Source organism: Haliaeetus albicilla, chromosome 10 (assembly GCF_947461875.1).
Source record: "Haliaeetus albicilla chromosome 10, bHalAlb1.1, whole genome shotgun sequence".
Classification (NCBI taxonomy): domain Eukaryota; kingdom Metazoa; phylum Chordata; class Aves; order Accipitriformes; family Accipitridae; genus Haliaeetus; species Haliaeetus albicilla.
The window spans coordinates 20,352,844-20,373,752 of record NC_091492.1 but is presented as its reverse complement, the minus strand read 5'-3'; the positions used below and the strand labels follow the sequence as shown (position 1 = coordinate 20,373,752).

General features: G+C 38.1%; 1 protein-coding gene across 1 annotated transcript; it reads right to left on the bottom strand.

The window, feature by feature from the left end:
- Positions 1-296: 296 nt before the first annotated feature.
- On the bottom strand, positions 297-20,891 carry PLA2G15 (phospholipase A2 group XV). The gene is made up of 6 exons (XM_069793715.1): positions 20,645-20,891; positions 12,479-12,635; positions 10,878-10,996; positions 9,179-9,277; positions 8,561-8,785; positions 297-4,590 (listed from the first exon to the last, which is right to left on the bottom strand). The coding sequence occupies exons 1-6, from the start codon at positions 20,796-20,798 to the stop codon at positions 4,079-4,081; spliced, it is 1,266 nt and encodes a 421-aa protein (XP_069649816.1). The 5' UTR covers positions 20,799-20,891; the 3' UTR covers positions 297-4,078.
- Positions 20,892-20,909: the final 18 nt, after the last annotated feature.

Genomic DNA, 20,909 nt, shown 5'->3' with positions numbered 1-20,909 from the left:
GATTACCTGAACAGAAGCATGAGGCATCAAGAACTTCCCCCCCCGCCCCCCATACAAGATGAACAAGAAAGCAAACAAAAGAAATTGAGTAATCTCAGTCCCACATTCTCCATGAATTCAAGAACAATTAACAGAGAACTCCAAATGTACCACAAGACAGTAGTTGCATTTGAAGATGAACCAAGAAGCAATTACTGTGAGAAAAGAGACACCAAGAACCTGTGGGGAAGAAAAACAGCAATAAATTGACATTCCATCTGAGCAGTGAGACATGTTATTCACAACAGGAGACAAGCTGTATTAGATCAACTTTATTATGTTATCAAAGTTTGACAATAAAATATTCAAAATTTATTGAACACATTCATACACAAAAAGAGCATATAAAATGCTAGGTCTCAGAATATGTTCCATATAAAATACTGTTAAATGTAGAGCAGCAAAGTCATTGCCAAACATTCCCTGAATTTAAGAGGGCCTTGAACACACTGTGCTCCAAGAACTACCTTAATACCAAACATTCCTTCCTTTGGTCTGCAAGTCCTTTGCAATTATTGCTAGTTATTGAAGCCTTCTGTTTTTAAAACAGAATCACATAGTGACTCTGAACCTCTTCAGAAGTGTTACAGTGACAGCTGAAAGTTTCTTCAGCATTTTCTATATATTTTGTCAAAAATAAGAAACACATTCGGTCCTCAAGACAATTTTTGGTTTCTGAAAATATCCTGGAAGAATAAAAGCAAGTAAAAATTATGGAAAGAGAGACATGATTGATATGTGTTAGGTTATAACAAAGATATATCAATAAACTCAAACATTTCAACTGTGCAGTGTGGCAAAGCACCTGAGTTACTCCTCTTAAGGATGTGCCACATTCTCCTCTCCTTAAAGATTTATTTCTTCAGACCTCTCTCCCCACAAGAATCTAAAACGCTCATGTGCACATTGTTCTAGCAGGCCTGTAACAGAAATGCTAAATGCTCTTGCCTTGTAGAGGAACATGCCATAGTGAGTAAGCACTTCTCAACATACTGAGTGAAGTCATTCAGTTTCAATGACTAGAATAATGTAGTTTATTTGCTGCATTTGTTTTTCAAGGAGAACTCCATCCTAATATGCAAGAAATTGAAAATGAAAGGGCTGAAGATTATTTGGTAGAAAAATCACAACTTCTGGACATAAAACAGAACTATAGCCTGCAGAACCATCACGTCCAATCAAAATCTCACTAGAAGCACTGTGCTTGCTCTAACACAGTACTCAGAACTCAGGTACACATGTTCTTGCACAGCAAGGCTTTATAGTGACAATCAACAAACAAAAAAGCACCCTGAAAAGCTTTCGGCTTCATTTTATCAGGTTAACTGACACAAGTTTATTTAAAGAGACACACTCAAGGCCTTGTCTAATAATGGAAAGCTGATTTACAAATCTTTAGGTTAAAAGATACAGTCAACTGATCTCAGAAACACAGTACTAAGTTGCCAAAATAAGAAAAAAAAGATTTTTTTTTTTCTTTTGGGGCACAAAAAGTAGTATTAGAAAGTAGTAAAGGGAAAAGAATTTTAAACAGCACCTTTTGGAATCCTGTATTTTGGAACCTCAAATCACAAACACCCTGAAGCTAAACTTTTGGTATGAGACTGAAAATGCTACCAATTAATGGGTAAGGATCTAAATGTAGCTTAGAAACATTCTCCTGATCAGGTTAAGAACCTATGTTCTTTTCTCATTTTTTTCAGCCCTTCATGCCCATGTTGGTATCCTGCAATACAGCCTCCAGCTCCACTCATTCCAGTGCTTATTAACAGGCATTCTACTTCAGCAAGAAATACAGATTGTGATAAGCTGTTTTCTGTAATTTCTTTCTGTTGTAAACCAGTAACATAGCAATTTATTCAAAAATTGAGTCAGACCACAGGAAGAGCTTTATCATCTTTGAGCAGTCTTGGAACACAAGCCTGAAGCTTATCCAGCTGACAGCCCTGCATAAAATAGAACACGGCCAAAGGACTTTTTTTGTGGGTTTTGTTGTTGTTTGGGGTTGGGGGCAGGGTTTGGGGGTTTTTTTGTTGAGTTTTTTTTGGTTTGGGTTTTGTTGGGTTTTTTGTTTGGTTGTTTTGGGGGTTTTTTCCCCCCATTTCAACAGTTACCAATTACAAATGACTGGGGGCAACTCAGTACTTACTCTGGAAAAGTCTAGGCAATATTGCTGCTGAACTGTAGGTCCCTGGGCAACTGAGGAAGAGATAAACATTCCATTTTAAAAACTAGGAAAATGTGTACTCGCTCTCAACAAAAGTAATAGGGCAAATGCGGGGGGGGAGGGGGAAGGAAGCTAAATAAGGAAGTTAAAACCTATTTAGCTTATCCATGACCCTAGTTCAAGTTGTTCTGCATTTACAAGTAATTTCTGAATTAAAACTTAAAGCCTTTAACTTATCTCCTGTGCCAGAATGTTTGCATTCTACAGTAACACGAGTTCAAGACTGTCATTTCAACTTATCTTATTGATACGTTTAATGGCAGCAAATATTTTATGCGTGCTACCAAAGTAGTTAAAAACTTTACCCTTTCGACAACTTCAGTTTAAGTAATGAATCCTCAATAGTTTTGATGAGTTTCTGAAACTCTTAAAACAGTTTTCTTGGAGGACCTAGCATTTTGAAAGCATTCAAAATTGTGTTTTCAGAAAACTAAGTGCAGTCTAACTGGGTGACTAGTTTTAAAGCAAGCAAAAGAGAATCTTCAAGTGAAACTTTCTCCAGCAGGACTTCTGTAATCAAGGTTGTAAATATGATGGCCTTTAGGCTATCATTTCTGTGGAGTTCAGAGTTGAATTTTTTTTTAAACACTGAGTAAAATGATACTGTAGGAAATTAACAGAGTTGCATATTCAGCAGTTTACAGAAATGTTTAAGGAACAGTGTATCCCAACTTCTTATAACAGCAATAATGAAACTTGTAATCTATGGGAAATGGATTTTAGTCTTAAAATGTAGAGTTGCTTTTCAGCTGAATGCAATGTTCTTCCAATCACTACTTGATCAGTAACTAGATCAGAGCTTAAGTATTGACTGAGAACAAGGTTTATACTTCATACTGTATTATGCTGACTTCCATTCCCCACCCCATTTCAGGAAGTTCACTTTTCTTTTTGAATTAATGCCCACCATCCATTATCACTTCTACTACATGAGATCACTTTTCACCCAGAAATGCAATTCTGCACTGTATGGATTGTTTGCCAGTATTCAATTCAATGAGCTTTAATTTATGTGCTACTCCACAGAGCTACAGTTATTGCAAGCACTAACCACTGTTTAGCTTCTTTCCCTCATTGATAAATAAAGCACAAAGTGAGGATTCCTCAGACTCCAGATTGTATGTAATCAGGTTCTAGAATTTGAGCAAACAATTTCTTCTTTTAAAAAAAAAAGTTACCTAATAATAAGCTTCAAGTAATTCACACACTTCCCCCCCCCCCCCCCAAAAGCTGTAATAAAAGAAAGGCTAGATTATGACAAAGGTAGTACAGTTCCAGGCAGAGCTCTTCCCTATCTTAGCTAGTAGATATGCACATTTACAAATTAAGGTACTGGGAACTGTGAATCATAATATGCAAGACCCTTTAAAAAGTTCACTGTGCTTCCCAAACTGTTAATATCATTCCCTTGTTTTATGGGCATCTAAAATTGCAATCCTTCCTAGCCCTCCCACTCCAAACCCTGCAAAGACCACACAAAGGAACTCAGGTATCTATGATTCTATGTAGTATGTGCAAGGGGCTACACAATCTCCAAATGAAAGTCTGTATGAATATTGGACACAACACCAGAGGCACCAAAATGCATATTTGAGCAAATTTGCAGAATGTGAAAATACTATGAAGCATCATAAACACAAATAGGGGACAAATGATCATTTAGGACACCAAACAACTTCTTAAACACAGCCTTAAAAAAAAAGAACACAAAATAAATAATTCAAATATCTAAATATCAAGGGATTAAAAGGTATTTTCCCATATTTAAGGGAAGGCATCACAGGTGAGGAGAGTAACTGTCAACACAAGGTATCACAAATCAAAAAGCAGCTTTTTCACGTAGGAGATAGTAGTATCATTGGATAGCATTTGAATATGCTCATTTCCTGAAAGCTCAAATATCACCACTTCCTGTTTTTGCATGTCCACCCACTTTTGACATTGCAAGGCACTCTGTAAGTTTACTGTACCATCCCCATCGCTGTAAAGAATCTTGGGTTCTTTGTCAGGAAAACTTTCATAATGGAAGGAATCGGGTGTTTCCACACCAGTACCATAAAGACAGTGTATACGCACACCAGGCGGTGTCATCTGGTAGACCAGGTGTTCAGTGTCTTGTCTCATGAGCCAGCCATCTTCAAAATTGATGTCCCTGTAGAATTTTCTGTAATCCTGAAGAGTGTAGTTAGCTGTAGGTGTGCTTACAAAGATCTTATCTGGAGGCCATGTGTAGTTGTAAGGAAGCATCCAATTTGTGGAAACTGCTGATCTCTGCTGGTCTCTAATCTTGAGTGAACTGATAACAGGTATTCTGTTGTTGTCACCTTAAAAAAAGGTGGAATTTCATTATACACAAAGCAAAGCATGAATCTCAACCAGCAGCAATTACTACCACTCACAGCAATAACATGAATAAAGAGATTATTCCCTTTGCTTACAGTGACAATTTGAGAAGTTTTTCCTCATTTATAACTGTCTTGATAATTAACTTCTGCAGACTAACTTCTGGTAACTTACAAATTTAAATACAAGTTGATGAATGAATGACAAACCAAGAACACTGCCACCTTTCCAATATGTTCCTTTTTAAAGGAGAAAAAATTTCCTGTGTGAGCCAAGTAAGAAATCAGTTTTTATTAGGCATTATTTATACCATTTGCAAGTTTTGTCTTGCAAGTTTTGTCTTAAATGATCTTCTGGAAATGTGTTTTACAGTGATTCTGGTACCTAGATCATGTTTTTGCTGAAAGAACAGATAAACACGACTATCCACACACATTTAAGAACTCATGAAGAGACTTTATAGGCTTAACAAAATGTTTAAAATTTTGCACATTCAAAACAAGCAGAGTAGCAGTATTTCATTCAGGATAGCTATGAAAATTACTATTGATTTATTTACCATTTGGCATAGTGTTTTACCAGTTTATATACTCCCTTTATAACAAAACCTACCAGAACATGCCTACAACTGAAAGAAAATAGCAGACTCTTAATAATTACCTAAGAAGATAACTATCATGAAAGGAAACAGAAGCAAAGCAAGTATTACTGTCTCTGCTTATGCCATCAAGAAAGAATGCTACACTCAATGACCAATTCAGTCTCTATGCATAGTTCTTCAGAGAAGAAAAGAGTTAGAGCTTGTTAGCTTGTGGTGGGAACCATGGAAAATTGCTGGTATCAGCATCTTCCCTTCCAGTCAGCATTTCAGGGCTGCTAAAATACTTGTGCTGCTCAGAACACAGGTTCTCTCTAATGTAGCAGTAATATTTCTAGCAACTCTGGTAACCTAAACATCTTTGCTGGGGTAAAGGGGTGGGGGACAATAGACAAAACCAACAATTCTTGAAAGACTAGTTGATAACTACTATACTTGGGAAATGTTTTCAGCTGGCCAAGCTTTTCCAAGGCATTATGTTGTCTTAATATAATATAAATCTAGAGAGCTAGAGCTTATTATCAATAAAGGTCTTAAATTATCCAATACCCAATAAAACCAAAATTGTTGCATTTTACCAAATTTAGACTTAGTCTTATTACAGAACTAGTATTATTACAGAACTAGTATTTGACCAGAACATTTCAAGAATTTTTTTGTAGACATCAAGTCCATCGTTTTCTTAGCAGTTTGTTTCAAAGATGGCTCAAACTAACACATGACTAAGTTATAGTTTATATGCATCTTTCTATATTTTAACCATTATTCTTGCATCTTCACAAACTTAAAAGCTGCTTAATAAGTGGCAGATACAGTGATTACTAGAAACAAACTTTTTTTTTTAAAAAAAAAAGCCCTGAGACAGATCCAAGTTTATTTTCATGGTGACTGTCTAATCAGACCTATTTTCCATTATCACAATGGCTGGCACACCTCAATTCTTTTGTCAGCTGAACTTTGAATCAGAATTTCTATTATTAGGTCCAGGTGGTTACAGCACATAGTGATCCAGGTCAACCACACCATAGAAATTGAAATACTGAAACCAAAACCACTATTCCTGAAATAGCACCAAAGTGTATTTTTCAGTTCCATAAGGTGGCACTATTGCTTCAGCAAGACCTAAAGCACAGTCTTTAATGCCATCTTTAGGACGACTATATGGAGACATGGCTAGTATAACTCTGAAACAGATAAAAAGGAAACTCAAAAGAGCACAGCAAGAATCACAAAGGTCCTGAAAAATGTGTTTCATATTACTGTGTAGTATAAATACTTAACTATGCACTCATCACTAAGCTACTGAATACTACTTGGCAGTTTTCAACAAAGAAAGCCCAAGTTCCAAATTGAACAATGAAAGGAATGCTTACAAAATTTATTTCCAGTAGAATACTCAAACACAGAACCTGACTATTCCAGCCTTCTCTTACAGAACTGTTACAAAATGCTTATCAAATCCTTTACTTTTCTCTGAAGTGCAGAAGTACTGTACAGCCAAGACCATGCTTAAGTCAGCAGGCAGACCGTAATTGACATTATAGTGAACAAAGTATTAGGTCTAGGGAAGACACTGCTAGCATCTCAAGCTGACACCACAACCCAAAAAACAACCCACACCAAGCCACCAGAGTGAACTTTGTGTCTTTGGTCACTGTAGTGGGAAAAACCTCCTCACTTTATTGGCACTGGAATTGTAATGATATAAGTATTGATCTTGCAAGGCACATGAATAAGTAGCAGAAAGTATTACAGAAGTTCTAGAGAAAATAATTCCACCTGTGTACTGTTTACCACTTTAATAACACAACTGTGGATTTGACATACAGTTCCTAGCCATTACCATATTATAAACAGGAATGGGAGCAGAAAGAATGCATTCATAGCTTGCCTTGTCTTTCCTGCAGCAATGCAGTATTTTTCTTTAAAGCAACAATTCCTCTGCATACTAACATCCTGATAATGTCAGTTTTAGAAACTCTTTAATAGACTAATGTAATCCAAGTATTAAATGCCTGATGGTGGTGATTTACTACAGGTATTTTAGACAGAACTAGCATAAAAATGTGCATTCTGATATTATGTTCTGCCCATTTAACTTTCCTACATGATTCTTAAATTTCTGCTCTAAAACATGGAGTTTATTACAGACATACAGACTAAAAGGTGACTACATTTTAGTACAAATTCAACTATTCATTATGCATTTGTATAGCTAGCCACTTTGGATGAGACGCATTACAAAGGATGAACAAGACATGAAGCATAAAAGTTTAATCCAACAGAAATCTGGGACAGCGGAATTTTATATAATCATGTGGAAATTTATGAAGTTAACATTGCTCACTTCCTGCCATTTCTGTAGCATGCAAACTTGTCAGCGGAAGCCTGTGAGAAAAGGGATATTAATTTTTACAGTGCCATTGCAATAGATTTAACAATGTATAACTCAATACAAACATCCAGTTTAAGTTTTCTAATTAGTAACTGAGCTATGCACTACTATTCAGAATCAAATGCCTTTGGTAAGCAAAGTATTCTTTGATCTGTCCATGCATGACTGGCACTTGCTGTGCATTCTGCATTTTGATGAAGTCCAGTTTCTGATGTCAGCTTTGTTTAGGAAGATAGTGATAACCAAAGCTAACAAGTCAGAAACAAGCTAAAAAAAACAAGCCCAAAACATCATGAACTAAATGCCAAAGCACATGAAATAATTATGGTATCACATGATGGGGTAAGTGAACTTTTTCCATCAGTCATTTGCAGTTACTTAGTGAAATAAGTTACGCCCCCCCCAGTGTCAGGCATATTTAGTATGCTAAACCCACGATCTCAAAGATACACTTTCCTTATCTGTAGAGTTATAACCTTCAACAGGCTTTTGTGCTGCGGGCACCACTTCACCACCATGTCTACAAGTTTCCCTTAATGTTAACCTCAAGCAGCTGTGTGATCTTTAATCAAAGGAAACAACTGAATGCTCTGGAGTCCTTGTTAGCTTTGCAATACTGAACAGCGAGCAATCAGGCTGGAGACAGAAGCGACAGAAATAGAAGACACCAGGCCAAACAGAAGATGACAACAATCTGCTGAAAATAGGTTAGGAGAAGTCAAGAGGCAACACAGCTCCTGGTTACAGGAGTAAAAAAATTCAGTCCACTCCCACAAACATAAAGAATGAGAGTCTGGTCACAGGGCTTGAAACAAAGTTGCCATCACTTATGAAAAAATTATATTTAACTTCATAGTTCCTTAAACTCTCATCCTCTAGTCTTACAGTTAACAGTCTAGTTAGTATCTTGCACTGCAAGATACTTGCAAAATACATTGCAAACGCTCAAGTTACCTACCTGAAGCCAGCACACGGAGAGTTTTAGCCACTCCTCCCCATGGAGCACCTAATGACACATAATCCTTTATGTACTTGTCTTTCCAATCCTGAGTCTGATGGTTGAGGAAATAGAGGGTGTACATATTACCCATACTGTGGGCAATTAAGACAACAGGACTTCCATACTGCTCATACATTAGCTCTATCATCTTGCGAAGGGCCACAAAATAGTCTCCATTCTCATCTGAAGTAAACATATACAGGTTACAGAGTTATTAATTGTGAATGCTGAACATCAACACAATTCTTTAAAGTGTTAATTTTTTAACTATCTGTAGAATTAATAATGCAGAGCTTAGAAATTCCAGTATTAAGTGGGAGGGGTGGGTGGTTTTGTGGGGATGCGTTTTGGTAGTGTGGCTTTTTTGTTGTTTTGTTTTTAAGCAAGTCTTAAGTAGCAAGGAAAAAAAGAAACCACACCACACAACCTTCATCTGGGTCCAGGGGTACCCTGGCCCAAGAACTAGTAAAAATTAAGTTTAAGTATAATTGTACAGGTGGGATGGGAGAAGAGACCCAAAACAATTTTTGCTGTCTGGGAGAGTCAAAATTTTATTCAAGTAACAATGTTATTTACTTGGTGCCTTTCGCCAGTCATAAGGTGCTCCTCGTACATCTTCATCACGTTTGTAGCCCCAATCTACTAAACTCTGCACCAGCATATAAAAGTAACTGCCTGTAGACATCAGATAAGAAACAGAACAGTGAAAAGATTAGCATTAGAAGCAGCCATCAGACACTATCGTGAAACAAACTAAGTTCTGGAAGCATTATCTCTGATACCATATATTCAGACATTAAAACTGTAGTCTTAATCTTTGACAATCTAGAAAGCTGCGTATTAAACAAAATTAGTTCTGCCCGCTGTCCCCCAAAAGTGAGAGAATACCATTATTAAAACTTCTTACTAGTTGGCTGATCTATCAGATGTGGCAGCAAAATGTGGTATACACAGAATGGATAAATTCTCTGCAGCAGAAATGTATTCTTTACAGTTTAAGGGTAAGACATCTAAGAAATTACTACATTAGAGTCCTAGCTTTTGTTGACTGCAGATTAACTTCAGGTAGAGTATATAATACATTCATAAAGGTTGGCCTGGACCTCACCAACATTTATTCTTGGAAACAAATGCTTACAGTGTACCCCAGGGCAAAACTCTGGAAACTACCCCAAAACTATTTTTCTGTCAGGTAGTAGACTAAGACTTAAGTGACTGAACATAATGCTTTAATAGCAAAGAAGGGAAACATTTGCAGACTGGCTAATGTTACACATTGAAAGATGTTACATATTACAAGCTTTGACACATAGGGTTTAAGTATTACCACAATTAAATGCATCTAATAACACTTTGAAAGATTAAGTGTCAAAACATCCTATTGAATATCACAGTCATATTTAAGTTTGGAGCAAAACCTCACTCAGTCTTGAAAGCTTATCATATAGTCCCTAAAATGAACAGAAGCAATTTTATATATGGCCCTGTTCTGGTTATGAGAGTCATCTAGTGAAGATCATTAAGCACATTACTGCCCTTCTGGAGATCGCTACCTAAAGAAAAGAAATCCATGCTATGAAGCACATGAAGCTCAGTGCACTACTGGCTACTAAGTTACTTAAGTCTTCAGCCACAGCTAACAACTACTCACACAAGCTTATCAGATTCAGTATTTTCTGAAAGATGACTTCTACAAAAACCCTAAAAAAACCCTGCAAACACATTAATGCAGAAATCTTTTGCAGCACAAATGTAATTATATAATTATTCTGACACCAACAAAAGACGAGGAGCTACAGAGCATGGTACAGTATCTCCCAAGCCCATTAACTCATTCCTAAGGCCAAAGAGCGCCTTACTCAGAACCAAGCTGAAATGAAGTGGGTTTATTTTGGTTTTGCTTGTCAAGCTTCTGTCACAGAATTTTCTGCTCAACCCATCTCATTTTCCAAAAGCATCTGTCTTCAAAGCACCTACTCAAGTTTCATCCAGAGAACTTAAATTTGGCACAAGACTAAGTAACATGGAATCTTCTTGTCTCAATCTATCAGGCCAAACAACAGACAAGACAATACAATGAAAACACTTAAAAGGTAAGTGAGCCATGTGCTACCCTACTACCAAAAACAAACAAACAACAACAACAAAACCAATCAGTTTTTCTACTTTTAAACAGAACTGCAATTTGAAATCACATTTCAGTAGCTTGTTGTATAAAGTCATACTAGAAAAATCCTGCAGGTGACAAAGCACTTCAGATGCAGCTTGTACATACCAACACTCCTTTTACTTGGGTCAAGGAATTCCAAGGAGAAAGTCTGCCCAAAACCTGGGACTCTAATATCCACTCCATCTGGTGGTTCTGTAATCTTACTTGTTCGATTATATACCAGCCTGGGGGGGGGGGGGGAAGAGAGAGAAAAACATGAAACATGTCATATTACCACATGACAACTCTCGACTACATTGGGTCTTACATTCTGAGTGCAGTAACAAGAACTTTAAGTGCTATTACCGAGAAGAAAAAATAAAACAAAAAAACCCTGGCAGGCATGGTAAGAGTACTCTAATGGTTAAGAGGTTATACAATGCAAACAATTATTTTGGTTTAATGCTTTACAGGCAGAATCTGAGACTTATCTTCTCCATAAAACTGAGTATACAGAATTGTGGCTGAACTTCAACTTTAGAATATAAGCTACTTTATGTAGTTCTATGCCATTTCACTTTGCATCAAGCCACACAATAGAGAAGACTCGTCAAGGACATTAAGAATGTAGCAGTAGAAGATAAAATACCTGTAAAATCAGATATTGGAAAAATTCTCCTAGATGAAAATAATTCATTTCTGTTTAACTAGAACACCCACACCAGCATAAGGGAGTACTTGATATTTCTTGACTAATGATTGGTACCTCAGGAAACACACAGCAGTATTGAGTGTTTTGTAGATACTTTTCAAATCAATTTGAGATACGAAGAATCTGGAGCATTGGGTCAGGGTCTTTATTATGATTATTATTATTATTGTCGGGGTTTTGTTCATTTGTTTTTAATACCGTATCAATACATTTGCCATTTCTGAATGCAAGTTTTAACCCCTAGATGCAGTCTTAAAATCTGAACTGATATTCAAATCTTCACACACCAGAAATCTCTAACCTCTAAGGCATATAGCAGGACATAAAGCAGAGGTAAAACTACACAATGGCTCAGTATATTCACATAAAAGAGCAACATGCCAATACAATATTTTTAAATTGCACAAGCTAAGTATTTCTTGTTTTCATAAAGGTTTTTATACAATTTTTACAGGAACATTAATGAAACAGACTGAATGATGAAATAGTCTGGATGCTTTAAATTAGGCAATGTTTTAAACCAAAATAATTCTGGAAAGAGACTTCCTGACTGCCCTTGAAGGACACAGTGTGTCTCAACTGCCTGCGAGACTGCCACTGACAGCAAAAGTGCAAGCTCACATTCCTCCTGCCTGTCCCCTCTGAGCTGCCCAATCTACCTCCTTCCCCCTTGCCTCATCAAAACTTAAGTAACTCATCAAAAAAGCAGAAAATGTTCTGCTTTAGGTAAGCCTGCAGAAGTGTCTGATAAGTGCCCAAACCAACACTGGGTAACTGGTAGGAGAGAAAGTGGAAGAAACTAAGACAACCTCTGTTTTTCATCACTGATGAACAGCTACCTCAGATGCAAGAGCCACATCTTCTGATTCATCCTGTTACTCTACCTAGCAGAATTCCAAGTCATTTCTTTCACCGGTCTTGAATCAGAAAAGAAAGTTTAAGGCAGCCATTCTGTACAAAGCATGTCAGTCTAAGGAAAGGAGGTAACTGCAAAGAGCAACATTTCTAGTCTTACCTGATATTATCAATCCAGCAGTCAATGATGACAGGCAGAAGCAATTCTAAATTCAGCCAGAGTGTAAAATAACTGTCTGTCTTCTTGGAGCATAGATAATGCACTACTGATGGCTTATCTAACTTTGCTTCCAGCTGATTACCTAAGTCCCCTGGAACTGAAAGATATAAAAACAAGACACTTAAAGTGTATAACATTTTACATTATAATATACACATCTTAATACTGTAGCCCTCATATGCTGTATCACTACATCCAAAGATACCATTAAGTTTTGTAACTGGATTAAAAAATGTTATGCAAGAACAAAGTACTGCATGCACATTTTCCACTGAAAATATTTGGATTTTCAAAAATCATCAGTGGGGAACCACCATGTAGAATAGCTCTGGATCAACAGTTCACATCTTCAAAAAGCAGACTGTATAAGAACAGGTCATGTTAGGCCATGGGTATGAAAAACAGATGGTCTTGGACATTATTAAAATCATCTGTGTTTTAAAGTGCAAACTGAATCTTTCTGGAAGATTTTTTTTCTTCAGAGTATTACAACTGCACATGCAACTCTTTCTGTTCTCTTTAAACAGTTGCTTGCAAACTATCAATTTGACATTAAAAAATGTCAAGTGAAAGCAGCTCCATTTATGTTTTTTATTTTTACTTCTTCACCTCCAACTGCACCTTTGCTACACAAGATTTAGTTGGCTAGCATAATAATCCAAATATATAGTTTCATATCTTTTACATTCATGTTTGGATGCAACAACAGTTTTGATCTTCACTTTTTTTTTGATACATTACATCAGTAATACTTGGAGGGAAGGGTCTTGTATTTGCACCTTCTCTGAAGTGCACAGTTCTTAAAGGCATATACCAAATACCAGTATTCCTTTGATGAAATTTTCTTTTCCTTTATTTTAAGCACTAGATAGAGACAGGAATATTATTTCTAAATTAGAACTAAGCTCAAAAAAATGCTTTTACAATTTTCAACAGCAAATTTCCAGAGAAATTTCTTACATTATGTTTAATCTTTTTTTTCCCTCAACAACCAGAAAGGCAAAAGATACTTCAGTAACTGAAAAGTTTCTCTGAATTAGAAAAATGTAAGAGTTAAGCACTTCTTAAGGGTTCCCCCCACCCCTTTCAGCTCCACACCCTCCCACCTTTTCAGTGTGTGCATAACTTTATCCTATTCACTTGTCAATGTTTAATTTTGAAGTTTTTTAATGCAGGCCTACCCATACATTTGCTTTTCTTTTTTCCCTACTTCAGTAAATTATTTAATCAAAACAGTTTTTCTATAGAACTCTGATACTTAGCAATGGTTTAAAGAAAGAGATATTACCTTTTAGTGGAACACCTAATTTAACTGGAAAGCCAGATAGGCTTTCAGAGGAACACTGCAGAACTGAAAAAGGACAGAACCTCAAACTATAGACCTGGACAACCACACTCTTAAAACCTTCAACCACTGCAGAAAAGATACACCTCAGGATTTCTTTATTAACTACCTCTACTTTCTCATTAGGTTAAAAGACCCAGTAGCTGACCACAGTTTATTTTAGGTCATATTTCAAGGACTCTGATATACTGGAAAGCATAGTAAGGGAGATTATAGTATTGCATCACACCCTAGAAAGAGTTTACTGAAGTTCAGTCTGGTAACCTCACAAAATGCTGTTTAGTTATTGCTTACAGAACTATAAGGCAACAGCTTGTTCCACAGTCTCGTGCCTGTGCTGTATCAGTGCTTTTAATTAGAAAAGGAACAGAGTGTAATTCTATTTATATCAATCATTCACAGCTGGCCAGTTGCAGCAGCAGACCTGCCAAGGACAGAACAGGTTGATTTTGTCATCAGTTTCAATGCAAAACAAAGTAGAAGAGTGACATTCTGTTCTACCCTGGAATCTCATTTCCTTGTGTAAAAATCAAACTCTTCCAGCAAAGATACCTTTCAAAGACTTAGACAAACATCTGGAGTATCAGAGTTTTAAGAACTTGCTGAGTTTTCCAAACAGCACTCAAATAATCATAAGCACTCCTGCTCAGAGTAGGAAGACTCAGAACTGAAGAAGTTTCAGATTATAATCAAGATAAATGTATCAAAAAGAGTACTGAAAGCAGGAAAGTATACAAAGTCTCACTTGGACTTAATGGAATGATCTTAGATTAACTGCAAGTTTAATTTGGTTAAAAAATTTTATCTTCAAGAAGCTTGAGGATAGAGGATGTGCTCCTGTGTCCAATTCATAACAGATGAGAAACATTACATACTAATTTTTACTTAAGGGATGATAAGGAACAAGTTGGAAAGCAGTAATTTTATGTAATTCTAAACAAAAGATAAGGGGCAAGTTCCACCTGTGCCAAGATACAATACTGGAGTTAAAAAATAGTCTCAGGTACAGGCATGATGCCTGTTTGCTTATAAAGCAAGGATTAACAAAAAGGTTTTTTCAGGTTTACATTTCTATATTAACAGTGAAACTGCTAATCACTGTAATTCACAACTCATGTTTTATTTTCTAAAGTACATTCTGCAAGCTGAATAGGGTTCATGATGAAGCTGTAGGGAACAAAATGCAAATTTTGATTTTTCACATTATGGAGAGAAATATGCAAGATCTTCAGTCCTCACCCCACACAATTTAACAGCGTTAATGATTTACATTTTGGCTGGAGAACTACTTAGTGTCTTTTTGATAAGTAACAAGTTAAAAATAGATCACATTGAAGATTAATTCTGTAGGATAAGGACAAACCTTTCTGAATTTTCTGTGATGGAATTTGAAAGCAGTAGGAAAAAACACATTTCCCTTTGCTTTCAGGCCATACACAGAAAGCATCTGTGGGCAGAGTAATCTGTAAGCAATTTTTCTCATCTTCTCATCTACCATTATCTGTAGTTTCTAAGCCTTTTTGCTGGAAACATTACAGAAAGTTCTTACTTTTTAAAGCCTGCAGACTGACCTCACAGATGTACAAAATAACTGGCAAGTTTAGTTCTGCAAAATACAATAGCACTAGTTAAAACTGGATGTCCAAGAAAAGATCTCAAGCAGTACCCTTGCCTCCCTAATTTGTAGTTGTGCAATACATGTATTGACTTCTGAACTGTGACATTTGGAAATATAATGAGATTTCATACACAGCAGAGTGTTTCCATCAGGTTTGATGATCTATTAGTTCTAGCATATTCTCATTTTTCACAAAGACATTAATCCCAACAGAATTCATTCTAATACAGCCATGAACCCAATTCACTTCCCATCTTATAGTATGCTTTGCTTTTTGCTTTTCTTTTTTTTTCCAACTGCCCTGACAAAGCTAGTAGATCTCCTTCTGGGATGTGTTCTTGTTTGATTAAGCTTTATGGAAAGCACATTTAAAAATTTCATTTGAGAGTTTAAAAGATGTTACAGACTTTTCCTGGGAACTACAATAACTAGCTTTAGGATATATTTACACTCCTGCCTATCACTATCCTTAAGTCTTAATGACTGATTCACAGTTCCCAGCAGAAGACAATAAGCAACTTGCACCCTGGAAAGTGACTTGCCTTAATACTGCTCAGGAAGCAAAGAAAAAAGGACGTTCAACAAAAGCCATGAATAGGGGGATCTTAAGTTTCATTTGGGAAAAAAAAAAGAAAAAAATTGTACCTATATAATGGGGGGGGGGGGGGGAATCTATTGTTTGTGTGGCAGAGAGGCCATCAACTGGTACTTTTTTACTACTTTGAAATGCAAATGCCTTTGGATATATATCAAATATTGTAACTTTTTAACTTGTAACTTTTTAATTTCCTCAAATAACTGTCATCTTTTTGGTTCTATAAATTAGCATGCCTTCAAAATGAACCAAGTTTTCTGGAAAATTAATTTGAAACTCTGACCACAGTTCTCTAAGGAGAATGTCTCAAAGTAGCTCATAGACTCCATGATAGACTGCCACAGAAAAGGCTTGTGTTTAAAATTAGGAACAAGAAAGCAAACAACATCTCACATGATACTTCTAGATACCTCAGATCACATGAGGCATAAACATTTAAATCACTCCTGACATCTAGCCAGCTGACTATACAAACACACACACACCTCAATTAACAGTCAGCAGGAATTCACAGACAAACCTCGTTTGCATGTAAATCAATTATTAACAAACTTCATTTAGGTGTCTTTCTAGAAAACTTTAGCCAAGTACCTAACAAATTGTTTGCAGAAGGTATCAGAACATTGATATAGTAATTGTGTTGAGTCAGCTCTAAAAGGTAAAGAGTTCAGTGAATCCACCACTGATCTTATAAGGACAGGTTATCAGCTCCCAAAATTGATAAGACATGAGATAGTATGCAGTGATTATCGATGGACTATGAGAAAATGAAGGAGGAAGAGCAACGACAAAATAAAGGAACTTCTTACTGCAAGCATTAGAAGACAAGAGTGTTGCATATATAACCAAACTGTTAAGTGCAAAAATATTATAATTGCATGTAAACATGAGGCAGATATCCAGAAGCACTTGTACAGAATATATATATATTTTAGTAGATATTGTCAGTAGAGCAGAGGTATTGAGTAGGTTATCCTTGTTCTTAAAGGAAATATTCCTGTGTGAATATATTGTCCTGGCTGACTAGTAAACTCTTAAAAAAAAAAAAGCATGAAAGCAATTCAGTATCTTAAGCAGTCCCCTTTTCCCCAAAAACAAGAGAATCACCTTATATTTTATGAGCATTGTATCTTTGATATCAAGCCTTCAGGCAGGACTCTGGAAGTAAAGTTTTGACTTTTACCTTGTGTTTCTTCTTCTCTAGAACCACTATTATATGAATACCCTTTGATGCTTTGTTATTTAAAGCTCAGGGAGAACTGAGCAATTGCATTGCAGTATTTTGCTGTCAGTTACTACCCATGTCAGTTTGGTCCCTGGTCTTGCTCCGTTGGTATGTACAAGCATGATCTTCAGGCATAGTAGCTTCTGCTACTACGGCACCATTTGATGATACACAGATCAGCTTAAAAAATAACCTAATCCAAATGGGGTGCCACTCTCCACATTCCTTGTGCCAGCTCCTCCATTAAGATAATTCAACTACAAAATTAATCACTTCTTCCTCAACAGGTTAATTTTCTCATGCTATATCAAGACAAACAACTCCACAAGGTGGCCAATAAGCAGGCATAAGGAAAGCTGGGGGAGCACTAATGAGCTGTTAGATTGGCTTAGCTGTTTCACAGAACCACACTTCACCCGAGCCAGTTAGAGGGCTCTGCAAAACCGAGATCTGTTGCCACCACAACTACAGCCAATAGTTACAAGGTTGTATTCAAGCAGCTCATCTGCTTTCAGATTTTATATTCCTAGCAGCAGTATTTTGTTAGTACTTGGGGAGCAGAACAAAAGTTATCCATGTATGAGCAATGCCCCATATTTGCAAACTACTGCTCTACTTCCTCCACCGTTACTTGCATAAGCACAGGCTGCAACTGCAAGTGGGGTCATTACGTGAAAAATTTGAGAGCAAGTTACACTGCATCTTGTGACCATCAGTCTAAAACATTTATGAAGTGATCATTGTGTTGACAACATTCCTTTAAACACCATTCCTTCTTTCTTTGTTCCTTAAGATCAGATAGCCAGCTTGCCATGCACAGAATAAGACCAAACTTGTTAACTCCCCTTTCTACTTGAGTTTTACGTTCCAAGCGGACCAAAAGTGAATGCTTAGATCATAAGACCATATTTACTACAAGATAAAAAACATATTTAAAAACTGAACACATATCAGGAATTAGGGGTCTAGATGCCAACCAGATAAATCAGGAGGCTCAACGCTGTACCCCCTCTCTTGTATGGGCTCCAAAACCATCTCAGGCTTGTATAGGCCTGTATTATGTAGCCTTGCATACACCTCTCCATCTCCTTTTGCATTTGTGGTTCCAGCGCAATGTGTGTTTTTCTCCCCTCTCCCAAACACCTGTGTTAAGCCAGCACTTAGAATGCCTCCCTAAATGATTGTCCTAAACCCTTCTACCATCCTCATCGCAGTAATTCCTGAAAAGCTTATCTTGTCACATACGCAAGAAGGGTGAAGAAAAGGTCGTGAAAAGTTAACTAGAATCAAGATGAGAACATTTCATACAGAACCAGAGCGACCGACAGTCACTCCTTCCTCTCCTTTATTTGTTTGACCTTCACTGCCCATGTCATGTCTAATTGAAGCTAAGCTCTTAGTGCAGGTGTTTTTACAACGACAGTCATTTCTATACATCAAAAAACCATGGTATTTTACAATAGGCAGTTAGAGCACATCACTCCCTAAGAGCACCTACTTTCTCAAACATACAGACAACCCAAAACATTTGTTTATGTTAAAACGCATTGAATCTTCACTTTCTGGACAGGTCAGGACTGGGCAGCAAAACCAGCACATTTTAAAACGCAGACACCGACTAGAACAGTCAGAGATACAAGTTCTGTAGCATTTGATGAAAATCCACTGTAATAGCAAGAAAGTCTGTGTTTTAAAGCAATCATTGATGAATGTCTGCTCAGCCACGCAGTATTTACCAGAATGTCTCTTAGGAAAACAAAATGTAGGTCAGCCATGTTTTTTAAAAGCATCCTTAAGGAACATACATACTTACAGTAGATCCATCAGTAGTAACTCCATGCTTCTATAATCAGTATCCCTTTATCCCAATTGCTTTTAAGTCTTCTTCGATTCCTTCATAGCTAGAATTGAATATTGGATCAGCAACTAAAACACTATCACCTTTATCATCAAGAAGCCTGCACTGGAGTAAGCGCCAAAGTTTATTGCTAAAACCCAGCATTACAGAGTGGAAAGATGGGATAAAAGATTGCTTCTAACCTTCACAGACAGAACTCCAATAATTTCTGTTCACATTTTAACTCCAGCCTCTTAGCACATCCTTTTACAGTTTCTACTTCTAAATCTACATCCTCTCAGTTAGTTCAGCCATCTATTAAGAACTGTGAATTTGTACATGGTGGTCCCGAGATACACAGCATCTCTAAAAAAGTTCTTGCTTAGTGTTTACCCTTTTATGTCAGAAGTTTGTAACAGTAGTAATAAAGTCAACAACAGAGCCTAAATTATTATAAATAAATGGAGCTTAAACTGAACAACATTCCACTGATTATCCTTTTCCCATTTTCTTGATCTTTCTTCCCCCTTTACCATCAAGGTTAATTGTGTAATAAGAACATACAGCATACTGAATACATTCACAGGACTGACTACTGACATATCACCAAATGCACTTAATTAATATATTGGAATGCTTAAGAATTACAATTTCAGCAGACAAGTTATTAAAACATTTAAAATTTATTTATGATTCTTCTTATCAATGGATACAAAAAGCATCTAACAAATACTACTTAATACCTATTATAGGAATACTTTCTACACATTTGTTACAAATGGGTTCGTGTTAACAGGTGAAACCACAGGCCAGTAATCGATATTCTTTTTCTACCTTGTGCGATGAAATAAGCCTATTATTTTTTAAATGCTTGTAGTTGGGCTGCTGTAACACCCAGTCACTTCTCTTCCCACATCCGACTCCAACCCCTTTTAGGAAAGGCTCATACGGAGTAAAAACTTGGGAAACGAGGGCCTGCTTTTAGTTAAGGAGCTAAAAACGTATTTAAGCGAGCCCCATTCTTCCCACGCCCACTGACAAGCAAAGGCACCCTAACGTTTTCGGCACGTCCGTGTCCCGTCCCGTCCCCGCCACGGGGCGGGATGCGATGCGATGGGATGCGAGGTGGGGTGAGGTGCCGCCCCCCCTACCCGGGCCTGTGTTTTTCGCTTTTGCGGCCGGGCCAGGGACGGGGCTGCCAGCGCCGGGGCAGACTCACGGAGAAGACGCTCCGCACGCCCCGCCCCGGTGCCCGCAGCGACCGGGGCGCCTACAAAGCGGGGTCGCCGAGCGAAACACCCCGGAGACCCCCGGGCAGCGGCGGCCGGGGCGCGCACCCCCGCGGCCGTACCCACCGCACCCCGCTCGCTCCGCGGCGCCCGGGGCCTCCCGCCGCCTCCCTGCCAGGGGTGCGACGGCAGGGACAGCGGGCTCGACGCAGTTCCACGGCGCCAGACCCACGCACCGCCGACGCCCCGGCTCTTACCCAGCACCACGGGCGGCCCCGCGGGCCGGCGGCGCGGCAGGCACCCGCCGCCGGGGCAGAAGAGTAGCAGCAAGAGGAGGAGGAGGAGAACGAGGCTGAGGAAGGGGCTCCCTCCCGAGGGCGGGAGGAGCCTAGCGCCCGCCGGCGGGACCATCACCCCAGCGCATAACCCCGGGGCCGGGAGCCGCCGCCGCCTCCGCTCCGCCGGGGCCGCCGCCGCCGGAGTGCAGCCCTACCGCCCGGCCCGGCCAGAAAAGGGCCCGCC

Excerpts from the sequence above, each read along its gene's own strand:
- PLA2G15 (XM_069793715.1), bottom strand. The coding sequence starts at position 20,798 with ATGGTCCCGCCGGCGGGCGCTAGGCTCCTCCCGCCCTCGGGAGGGAGC. Across the intron at positions 12,636-20,644 it reads GGGGCCGCCCGTGGTGCTGG|TTCCAGGGGACTTAGGTAAT; the intron begins GTAAGAGCCGGG and ends TATATCTTTCAG. Across the intron at positions 4,591-8,560 it reads TCTCCGTGTGCTGGCTTCAG|GTGACAACAACAGAATACCT; the intron begins GTAGGTAACTTG and ends CCTTTTTTTAAG.